This window comes from Manis javanica, chromosome X (assembly GCF_040802235.1).
Source record: "Manis javanica isolate MJ-LG chromosome X, MJ_LKY, whole genome shotgun sequence".
NCBI classification, from domain to species: domain Eukaryota; kingdom Metazoa; phylum Chordata; class Mammalia; order Pholidota; family Manidae; genus Manis; species Manis javanica.
The window spans coordinates 59,841,262-59,853,552 of record NC_133174.1 but is presented as its reverse complement, the minus strand read 5'-3'; the positions used below and the strand labels follow the sequence as shown (position 1 = coordinate 59,853,552).

The following is a 12,291-nucleotide window of genomic DNA, read 5'->3' as shown; positions in this document are numbered from 1 at the left end:
GCCATGCGAGTCTCATGAAAGCACCATGAAATGTAGGTTTGTGCTCCCAGAGCAGATCTCCAGAACTAGGTATTCAGCAGTCCCAAGCCTTCCACTCCCTCCCTGCTCCATTTCTCTTCCTCCCGCCAGTGAGCTGGGGTGGTGGAGGGGCTCAGGTTCTGTGGAGCCATAGCTCTGGTACGTTACCCCGTTCGCTGAGGTCTGCTCTTTTCTCCAGGGGTGTACAGTCTGGCATGTCCTCTTTCCTGTTGCTCTCTCAGGATTAGTTGCGCCAATTAAATTTCCTATTTGTATCCAGTTTTAGGAGGAAGCCTCTGTCTCTCCTTTCACTCTGCCATCTTTAATCCAAGTTCAAGACAGGATCTTTTAAAAGCCAATTTTGTAACCAAAAGTTGGCCAGACATTGCTAAGAAATTACAGAATTTAGATGGATGGAATAAGAAACCTGTAGAAGAATTACTGAGAGAAGCTCAAAAAGTGTCTGTTAGAAGAGAGGCTAGAAGTTTGTATTTCAAATTGTTAGAGAGAGAGCCAGATTCTCTCCAATGGACCCCAGGGAACTGCAAATTCTACAAGAATATAAAGCAATCTTTAGTCACTGCCCCAGTCCTGGCACTCCCATCTTTAGAGAAGCCATTTCACTAGTTTGTTACTGTTGAACAAGGTTCCCTGTATGGGTTTTGACCCAAGCCTGGGGAGGAAAGAAATAACTAGTGGCGTTTATGTCTTAACTATTAGACCCTGTCTCTTGAGGATGGACTGACTGCATTCAGGCCATCACAACCCTGGCCTTACTAGTGGAAGAGAGCAGGAAATTAAATTGGAAGAACCCTCATGTTCAGTACTCCTCACCAGGTTCAGGTCATACTTATTTAATCAGTGAGCTGGGCACTAGCTAAAGGATTCTCAAATTTTAAAATATGAAGCAAGTTTACTTGAAAAATATGACCTGATCTTAACCACAGATACCTCTCTCAACCCAACCAGCTTCCTGTGTGCAGGGGAGGCTGGTCAATCAGAATTGAGCCATAGTTGCATAGACCTCATAGAGTATCAGACTAAAGTCGGGCCTGATTTAAGGGAAACTCCTCTAGGTGGGGGTATGAAACTGTTTATAGATGGGTCCTCCCAGATGATAGAGGGCAAATGACATAATGGCTATGCCATCACTGATGGAGACCAGGTATCCATCTGCAAAAAGGGGAGATTACCCAAACCTGAGTTGTTTGCTCTTAATCAGGCCTTAAAACTACTTTCAGATAAAGAGGGCACCATTTACACAGACTCCAAATATTTCTTAAGAGTAGTCCATACCTTTGGAAAAGTTTGGACAGAAAGAAGTCTCGTAAATAGTAAAGGACAGGAATTGATTCATGGGTAATTAATTAAAGAGGTTCTAGAAAATCTTGTACTTCCAGCTGAGATTTCCATAATGCATGTGAATGGTCACCAGAAAGGAAGTTCTTATGAAGCAGCAGGTAATAAGATTGCTAATGTAGCTGCTGAAGAGGCTGTATCTGAAGATGAAATTAGATTTTTGAAACTCACTCCAAATATCCCTAAAATTTCATTTATCCCAAAGGTTTCCAAGGACATTAAGAAGCTACAGGAGTTGAGGGCATCTCGAGATGAGAAAGGGAGGTGGACTTTACCAGATGGGAGGGAAATGATCAACCAGCCTATTATGAGAGAGCGGATGAACATGTTACATAGAGGGAGCCATTGGGGTTCCCAGGAGATGTGTGATGCTTTGCTAAAAGTTTATGGGTGTATTAGCATTTACACCATTGCTAAACAGGTTTGTAGGAGCTGCATAACGTGCCAAGAATTAATAAGAAGTGTATGAGAAAGCCAGTATCTGGAGAGAGACTCCCAAGAATAAGACCATTCCAACATATTCAGATTGACTTTACTGAGATGCCAAAAGTGGGAAAGCTTAAATATTTAGTAGTGATTGTTGACCATCTCACTGGATGGGTGGAGGCCCACCCATTAACAACTGCAATGGCAGGATCAGAGATAAAGGTATTTTAGAGCAAGTTATTCCTAGGTTTGGGTTAATAGAAAATGTTGATTCAGATAATGGGAGTCATTTTACTTCAAAAGTATGACAGGGAATAATGATGCCATTCCAGGTACAGTGGGATTTCCATACTCCTTGGCACCCACCATCCTCTGGAAAGGTAGAAAGAATGAATCAAACTCTTAAGAAGCATTTAACCAAATTAATATTAGAAACCAAGTTGCCTTGGACTAAATGTCTTCCTAATAGCACTCCTAAGGATCAGAACTGCTCTCCCAAAGGATTTGGGACTTTCTCCTTACGAATTATTATATGAGCTGCCATATCTAGGAAGGGCAACAGACTTGCTTACTATAGAAACTAAAGATCAATTTTTAAGAGAATATGTGCTGGCCTTGTCTTCTACCTTATCTTCTTTCAGGCTGAAAGGACTTCTCACCCAGACTCCCCCACTTGAGTTCTTTGCTCACTGCTTCCAGCCTGGGGACCTAGTGTTAGCAAAATCCTGGAAAGAAGATCGACTCCAGCCCAGCTGGGAAGGCCCCTACCATGTGCTCCTGACCACAGAGACTGCAGTGAAGATGGCTGAAAAGGGTTGGACTCATTACATCAGAGTAAAAGAAACTGACTGGGGGATCTGGGGACAAAACAGAGAATTGGCAGGTGTCCCAGGTGGCTAACCAACCCTTAAAGCTGAAACTAAAAAGAACTTAAGAATGTTAACTTTTATCCTTTTAACTCTGTATTTCACAGGCAAGTCATAGAGAGCCCTAGAATGGGAAAGAACTCCTAGTTATCCTATTGAACTAGTAATCAATATTACTAAAACATCAAGCCCCCAAACCATTAAGTTTGATGCTTGTCAGGTTCTCTCTTGTGGTGACCTAAATGACCAAAGACAGCTTTCTAGAGATAATAAGTATCTCTGTCCTAAATAGACAAATCTTAATAGAATAAAAAAGGCAAGTGGGCCCCCATGTCCAGGGTGGAGCAGTGTTTGGTAGACTACCCAGTTTCAAGAATGGATGGCCCCTCGTGCCGCAGAAAAATCTTTAAAAAGAAAGCTCCACTTAGCTAAAGGAATTCCTCCTGATAATTGCCAAGACAGACAGTGTAACCCCCTTTTATTAACTATACATAAACCTCAAGACTTAGACTCAGACCCTGTAATTGCTCCTCGTGTTTAAGGACTCGGTGCCGTTATCATTAGAGTAGATCCTGTGGGAAAGTTTGGTCTTAATTTAATCAAAGAAAAGACTTCACCCATAGGGCCCACCCCTGATCCTGAGGGAAATAATGAGCCAGAGATTCCCCATAATGACCCTAGACTAGTTACTGTAACAGAGATAAAAGATCTAATACAGACTCTTAAAATAGAGATGAGTTATGGAGACACCAATGCCTGTGTAGAATGGGTTAAATTTTCAGTGCTGGCTTTAAATAAAAGTGATTGTTATGCATGTGCTGCTAGATGGCTACAAGCACAGGTGGTCCTGGTCCCTCTGGGCTGGGACACAGACCCCACTGAGATGAACTGCATGTTAGCCCTGTATCAGGGCAAGGACGCTTGGAGAGATGAGACTCGCAAGAACTTATCTTTACTCCTTCATGCACTAAAGAAGTCAGACTCGAGGGCAATCCCCTCTTTTTCCATAGAGAAGATGAATCACCCCTCTTGCCTCTCTAGGCAAGGGGAAGGTTTCACAACTCCTGTGGGGAACTTACTGACTTGTACCCCATGTCCTAAATGTCTCTAAAGACCTCGCAACTTCTTGAAATTATGCATCCCCCGAGCAGATGTTTGGTGGTAATGTGGAAAGGGGAACCTGCGCTACTCGTTGCCACCCAACTGGACTGGGATTTGTGCTTTAGTCCAATTGGACATTCCATTTACCCTGGCATTTCTCTCCACACCCAATGAAAAAAATTTTTTCATAGAAGTCACAGATCATTACAAGGATCCTTTGATTTGAATGTATACATTGACTCAATAGGAGTCCCCAGGGGAGTCCCTGATGAATTTAAAGCTAGAAACCAAATAGCTGCAAGATTTGAGTCAGCACTATTTTAGTGGTCCACCATCAACAAAACAGATTAGATCAGTTACATTTACTATAATCAACAAAGATTCATTAACTGTACCAGGGATGCTCTTCAAGGAGTAGCTCGTCAACTAGTATTTTAATTTACACTTGGTCTTCTCTCAAATTTCTCTACTAGCTTTTTACTTTTCCTCATATTTCAATTTTTCTTCTATTAACATATTTTGGTGTAGGTCATAGGTATTTACTTGTTTATGACTGCCTCTATAAGAACAAGGGATGTTAAAACAGAGGCAACCATACCTTTCCATTTTCCAAACCATCCTTCTAGCTAGTCTGTGAAAGGGTCACTGATGCCAGAGTTTTCAGCTAATTCATTAGCTGAAGTGGTGAGTCTCTGTAGGGTTTTAGTAATAGTACCATCAGGGGCAGTATTATTTGGAATAAAATAAAAAATTCTTAAATAAAAAGAGGGGGGAACTGTTAGGAAAGTATAAAACCTAGATGTGATTTATTCCCACTAGGATGTTTAAACATTTTAACAGTAAAGTATTAACAAAGGGCCACGTGGTGGAAGCTGCTCGGGCTGAGAGTGGGGGTGGGAGTGGAGGAATTGATAAGGGCCTGGCATAACTGTTTTGAGTTTTTTAAATCTACCAGTAAGATTAGGACAAATTTAAAAGAAAGACATAACTGGCTTAGGCGAAGTCAGGAGAAGAATGTGAACCCTGTAGTACTCAGCCAATGAGGAACCAGGGGAGGGACTTGCGCACTAGGAGATAAATTACTGGCACCAATTTTCCCAGGTGTGCCTGCTCACCAGACACCAGATCTTGCAAGACTGTCATTAAAGCCTCGCTCTGTTGTTCTGTTTGTCTCCGTGTCCACTTATTCAATTTTGACCAGTGAGTGTGTTTCTCACACTTAAGGAATCATAATGTCTATGTTTTTACCAGTATATGAAAGAAGACAGTTTCTTTCTGTTGGTCCACAACCTCCTATTTAGCTTTGCCCAAGCAAGCCACTTAAACTCATTGCCATTTCCTGAAGCCCTAAGCTCTGCCTTTGAAAATGTGACTGCTATCTCAGTTGGAGCTTCTTAAGAAATAGTGACCATATATCACATCACTACTTTTTTTTATTAAAGTATTGTTGATATACAATCATGTTGGTTTCAAATACACAACACAGTGGTTCAACAGTTGTCTATATTATTAAATTCTCACCCCCTTACTATCAAAGTAATAAGATGTTACAGAATCGTTAACTGTATTCTCCATGCTGTACAACAGTCCAGTGGCCAACTTATATTGTAATTGTGTATTGTGCCCCTTTATCCCTTTCACCCCCACCAAATCCACTCCAACCCCTCCCCCTTGGTAACCACGAGTCCCTTCTCAGTGTCTATGAGTCCACTGTTATTTCGTTTTGCTTTTTTATACTCCACAAATAAGTGAAATCATAAGGTATTTATCTTTTTCTTCCTGACTTATTTCAGTGAGCATAATACCCTCTAGATCCATCCATGTTGTTGCGAATGGGAGGATTTCTTTTCTTTTTGTGGCTGAATGACTGAATAATATTTACTTATTTCTTAAAGGAGAGCTTTGGCTTGGTGCTTGACGACCCTTCTTCAATGTGAGCTTAAGTCAGGGGACCATGCCTCCCAGGATGTTCGAATTCAAAGCATGCTCTGAGACAGGCACTGGCGAGCAAGGAAAGGGTATTTGGGAGCACAAGCTGTGGGGGAGGCCTCTAAGGGCCACTAAAATGACTGAAATCAGTGACCCAAGGGAAGGTTTCCTAAGAGGCAGCCTGGTCCACTCAGGAGGATAACACACAGGTACACGCAGGAACTGGCCGCAGAACAGTCCGGACTGAACTGAAAATATAGGTGACATCAAGAAAACGCTACCTAACCGGCATCGCGGGGAACGCGAAGACCTCCTAGACCCAACGCGCGTAGGCGTAAGCGCAGTCGCGCGACCTTCATGGGCGGGGCTCAGGCAGTGGCGCCGGAGAGTGGTGCTTCGGATTGGTCAGTCGTTAAGTCAACAGTTGGCCCTGCCTCCCCTCCAAACGCAGAGCGCATGCGCAGGGCGGGAGCGAGCGAAATTCAGTCCCCCGGACAAGATACATGGAGCCCAAGCGGAGGGTTATGGAGGCGTCCCGAGGTTTTGCGGAAGACAAGGCCTTAAGCTCAGAGCAGGCTGCCCGTTACCTGAGGTATGTCTGGGCCTCTGAGCAGGTCTAGCTCGTAGGCCCTGGCCGGGAGTGCGCATAAGGGGCCTTCTGACCCTTTCTAGGTCCCAAATTGTTGAGGTGGAGATTGGTGAGATGCGCACCCGCGTTCTCACAAGAATGCGTGGGCATTTACTCATATTTCTAAAGGCGGGGGCGGGGGGATGCTCAGTACCCCATGTTTTCGTCAAATAACTCTACGGTATAAAATCTGTAAGAACCAGAACTTCAGTCGATCATGGCTCTCTTGAGTCTTTCCAGACTACCAAGCTCCAAACCTAGGGGATACGGAGATGAGTAAAATACTGTTCCTGTCCCCAGATTGTTTATAATCTAGTAATGGAAATGGATGGGTAGGCCATTAATCGCTATCTGCTGTGAGAGATATAATGTGCAAAGCATAGAATGGGCATAAAGGGGGGAATGGCCAACTACACAGTTCAGTGAGCCAAGGGAAGGCCTCCTAAGAGGCAGCATTTGTGTTGAAAAATGAATAAGCATTAGCCGAATGGCTAAGAATCGGGGGCATGGTGATGTGGAAGTGAGCATTAAAAATTTTTTTAATTGTAATAAAATACATACAATATAAAATTTACCATCGTAACCATTCTTAAGTGTACAGTTCAGTAATATGAAATACATTAACGCTGTTCAACCATCACCACCATCCATCTCCAGAAATCTTCATCTTGCAAAACTAAAACTCTAATTCTGTACTTAAACAACTTCTCATTCCCTGCTCCTGGCAACCACTATTTTACCTTCTCTTTCTTAATTTAACTCCTGTAGGGATCTCACATAAACTGAATCATACCATATTTGTCTTTCTGTGACTTTTTTTTTTATTAAGCATAACGTCCTAAAGGTTCATCCATGTTGTGTCATGTGACAGGATTTCCGTTCTTTTGAAGAATGAATAACATTGTGTTGTGGGCATAGATCACGTTTTCTTTACCCATTTTTCCATTGATGGGCACCGGTTGCCTCCCTCTCTGACTGTTGTGAAGAGTGCTGCTGTGAACTTGTGCGGATTGTGTGGGTGCTCTTCGGGATCCTCATGCAGTTCCCTTGGATGTGTATACAGAAGTGAGAATGCTGGATCATATGGTAATTCCATTTTTCGTTTTCTGAGGATCTGCCGCACCGTCTTCTGTAGCAGCTCTACCATCTTCATGTGCTTATTGTCTTTGGGTAAATGTTTGGTCAAGTCCTTTGCCCATTATTTGTTTGTTTGTGTTGAAGTATTTTTTGTTTGAAAGTGTTTCTGAAAAACGAGTATTGTTTCTGTGTATGTATTTCACATTTATGCAAATGCTTGTGGTATATACATCCCATTCCATTTCTTTTTCTTTCTGTTTAATTTTTTAAATTCAAATACAGTTGATATACACTATTATATTGGTTTCAGGTGTATGAACAACATAGTGATTTGACAATCATATATGGTACTAAATACTCACCAGGATAAGAGTAATTGCTGTTTGTCAACAAAGATGTTGCAATGTTATTGACAATACTTCCTATGTTGTATTTTCATCCCTGTGACTTATTTTATAATTGGATGTTTGTGCCTCTTTATCCTCTTCACCTTTATGTCACCCATCCCTAGCCCCCTTCCCTTTTTCCCATTTTTTAGTCTGTTTGTTTTGTTTTTTTGTTGTTGAGTTGTAGTTCTTTATGTATTTTGGATGTTAGCCCCTTATCAGATACATGATTTGCAGATATTTTCTTCAATATAGGCTGCCTTTTCACTCTGTTGACACTGCACTTTGATGCACAGAAGTTTTAATTTTAAATGTAGTACAAATAAATAAATTGGGGCAGTGAAATACCTCTCTCTCCTTTTCAAAAAAAAAGAATGTTTTAAGGCTGTTGAAAGACAAAAGGTCTCCTTACAGAGGAGTAAAAGCGTTTGGACTAAGTTGCATGACTTCCATAAGGAAGACTTGGGGAAATCAGGAAGGTACAGTACAGTGTGGTAGAGCACTGGCTTTAGAGTTGGGCCATTTGGGGTCCAAATTACGGCTCTGCCACTTGCTAGCTGGGAAATCTCAAGCAAGTCACTTGAATATTCTGAGCCTCAATTTTCTTATCTGAAAAATGGGGATAATAAGGCTTAAGCCCTTTAGTCCCCTCCCTGAGCAAGCGAGTGGGCCTCTCAGCTTGTACTGATTGCCCACCATTGCCTCTCACGCTGGCACCGGTCTCTCCCTTGCTCACACGTGCTCTACTGAACGTTCTCACACTTGTTCCCACTGCCCTAAACAGTCACCCACTTCTCTTACAACCCCACCTTTCGCTCACAGTCTCCCTGGGTCTCTCATGACATCCCATCTCTCAGGTCCCCTCAACTCTCACAGTCCTTTTATTTCTCTCTCTCTCCCCTCCTCTTCCAAATCGTGCCCACACTGAAACCTCTTGCACAAACCATCACCTCATCCAACTTCTGCATCACCCATCAACCTGCTCCTTGGCATAGTCATACTCTCGCACAGTTTCTCTGTCTCTCTCCCTCCCTCCTCTCTCCCATTTCTGTCTTTCTTCCTTGTCTCACTGCTTCTCCTGCCTGAGATGAAAGAAAACTTTGAAACTTGCTGTCACACACTCTGCACACGTGCTTTTTCACACACCTTCATTTTCTGTCGCATACAATGACTCTGTCACACACTCTCTGTGTCATTCATGCTCTTCCTGGATGATGCCCACCTGCAAGCTCCTTTTTTACCCACCACCCACTTATGCTGACTGTATCCCCCTGCTTGCTTCCACTCTCTCTCTGGCATTCTTTCTTCCTCCCTCCCTCTCTTTCTCTCCTGCTCTTCACTCCATCCCCCCTACTCTCTCTTTCCCTCTCCCCACCCCTCTCCCCCCACTTCAGTCTCTGTCTCTTTCTGTTGCCCATTACCTCTTCTTCTGGGTCACCAATCTATCATCCACTCTTTCTCTCTGGCACTCATGTTCTCTCTCTTGCTCCCTCCCATTGTCTCTCTCTGTCACTCACCTCTCCCTGTCACCCACCTGTTCACACTCCTGTTCACAGGCAGGTCATCTACCTGTTTACACTGTAGTTCATTCTCTCTCATCCACTTACTCTTTCTGCCATCCCACTTGTTGACTCTCTATTATCCGTGTCATTCTGTCCCTTTGTCACCCTTTCTTTCTTTGTCACCTATGATCTCAACCACCCTCTCTATACCTCTTTTACCTATCCTCTTTCTGTTCCCACCCTTTCCTGTCACACACTTTCTCATTCTGTCCCCTGCCCTCTCTTTCTCTCTGTCACTGTATCATTCTAGGTCCAGTCAGGATATAGAAACCATACAGTGTGTTAAAACAGGAATTTTATTATCAAGAATTATTAAATTGATAAATGAATAGGTATAAGAAATAAAGAAACTCCTATGGCAGCTTATACTTTGTAAGAAATCAATTTTGATGTCCTGCCACTAGAATTTTTTAATTAAAGGCTTGATAAGATAAAGAAGAGAAATAAGGTAACCCCGTATGGTACCCTGTTGCTAAGGGAGAGTACCCAGGAGCGACAAACTGGGAAGGAGACCCTCTGCCAAAGGCTGAGGTTCAGACCTCCTTAGAGAAGGTGTAGTTCAGGCCACTGGACAGCAGAGAAATGTGCTGGCTGGCCCAGGCCAGAGCTGGTCTGCGTGCACTGGGCCAGCAGGAAGCAGCCTTTTGGAGTGCAGATGGGGAGCAGCTTCATCAGCTACCCATGGTGGTGTGCAGAAAGGGTAGGAGACTGGGGCACAGGTGAGCTGCTGGGGAGAGTTGATTTCCATGTAGAGAGGGCTGCAAGAAGGTTATTGTTAAGCCAGGCAGCAGTTTCAAGGTCATTGAGGGACTGCATGTTCTGGGTGCATGGCAGTGGGCCAGCTCGTTGACCCATGTTGACCCACTGTGCAACAGCCCCTGGCAACTTCCAAAGAGGCCCTTCCTCCAGCAGTGTCCCCCAGGCACCCTCTACTGAGAAAGCTTAGCGTTCTGCTCATTGTGAAGGAAAAATGCTTAAAGGAATGTTGTCTGTTACCCACAGAACAGGTATTGAGGGTTGAACTGGAAACTAAAAGATAATAAGTGATGACTGGGAGAGTCACCCACCCTCTTTGATGTGTTGCCCATTTTTTCTGTCACTGTGTCACCCCTCTCTCTGTTACCCATTTGCTTGTATTCTATGTTGTCACTCTTGGTGTCACCCATCTGATCTCTTCCTCTATTATCTGTCACCCATTTTCTATCACTCTACACAAGCTGCTTTTGTCAATGTCATCAATGATTATCATACAACAAAATCTAATGGTCAGTTCATAATCCACATCTTGATTGATGAGGAGGTATTTGACAGAGTTGATTTTCCATGAAACAGGTGACTAATTTGGCTTCTAGGACCCCTTACTCTCCTGATTTTCTTCCCACTTCACTGATTGCTGCTTCTTAGATTCTGCTGATTCCTCCTCATATACTCAATTGCTTTTTCTTCTATTGTACTTTAAATTCTCAGACATCATGGCATTTCATCTTTATTTTTTTATTAAGGTATCATTGATATACACTCTTATGAAGGTTTTACGTGAAAAACATTCTGCTTACTTCATTCACCCTCATTATCAAGTCTCCCCCACACCCCATTGCAGTCACTGTCCATCAGCATAGTAAGATGCCACAGAGTCACTACTTGACATCTCTGTGCTACACTGTTTTCCCCATGACCCCCCCCCCCACACCATGTGAACTAATCATAATGCCCCTAAAATCCCTTCTCCCTCACTCCCCACTTGCCCTTCCACAACCCTCCTCTTTGGTAACCTCTAGTCCCTTCTTGGAGTCTGTGAGTCTGCTGCTATTCTGTTCGTTCAGTTTTGCTTCGTTGTTACTCCACAAATGAGGAAAGTAATTTGGTACTTGTCTTTTCTCTGCCTGGTTTATTTCACTAAGCATAATGTCCTCCATCTCCATCCACGTTGTTGCAAATAGTAGGATTTGTTTTCTTCTTATAGCTAAATAATAGTCCATTGTGTATATGTACCACATCTTTATCCACTCATCTACTGATGGACACTTAGGCTGCTTCCATATCTTGGCTATTGTAAATAGTACTGTGATAAACAAATTGGTGCATAAATCTTTTAATCTGGGATCTTGTTTCCTTTGGGTAAATTCCTAGGAGTGGAATTCCTAGTCAAATGGTAATTCTGTTTTTAGTTTTTTGAGGAACCTCCATATTGCTTTCCACAATGTTTGAACTAATTTACATTCCCACCAGCAGTGTAGGATGATTCCTATTTCTCCACATCCTCGCCAGCATTTGTTGTTCTCAGTCTTTTCGATGCTGGCCATCCTTACTGGTGTGACATAATAACTCATTGTGGTTTTAATTTGCATTTCTCTGATGATTAGCAATGTGGAGCATCTTTTCATGTGCCTGTTGGTCATCTGAACTTCTTCTTTGGAGAAGTGTCTGTTCATATCCTCTGCCTATTTTTTAATTGGGTTACTTACTTTTTGGGTGTTGAGGTGTGTGAGTTCTTTGTATATTTTGGATGTTAACCCCTTGTCAGATATGTCATATACAAATATATTCTCCCATACTGTAGGATGTCTTTTTGTTCTACTAATAGTGTCCTTTGCTGTACAGAGGCTTTTTAGTTTGATGTAGTTCCATTTGTTCATTTTTGCTTTTGTTTCCCTTGACTGAGGAGATGTGTTCAGGAAAAAGTTGCTCATGTTATATTCAAGAGATTTTTGCCTATGTTTTCTTCTAAGAGTTTTATGGTTTCATGATGTACATTCAGGTCTTTGATCCATTTTGAATTTACTTTTGTGTATGGGGTTAGACAGTGATCCAGTTTTATTCTTTTACATGTAGCTGTCCAGTTTTGCCAACACCAGTTGTTGAAGAGGCTGTCATTACCCCATTGTATATCCATGGCTCCTTTATCATATATTAATTGATCATATATGCTTGGGTTATAT

The 12,291-nt window shown here is 42.6% G+C and overlaps 1 protein-coding gene across 1 annotated transcript in view; it reads left to right on the top strand.

The window, feature by feature from the left end:
* The first annotated feature begins 6,171 nt into the window (after nucleotides 1-6,171).
* ERCC6L (ERCC excision repair 6 like, spindle assembly checkpoint helicase) overlaps nucleotides 6,172-12,291 on the top strand; it is a 79,856-nt gene continuing 73,736 nt past the window's right edge. The window contains exon 1 of the mRNA XM_037002884.2: nucleotides 6,172-6,291. Coding sequence (XP_036858779.1) covers nucleotides 6,203-6,291 — 89 coding nt within the window. The 5' untranslated portion in view covers nucleotides 6,172-6,202. The remainder of the gene's footprint in view (nucleotides 6,292-12,291) is intronic.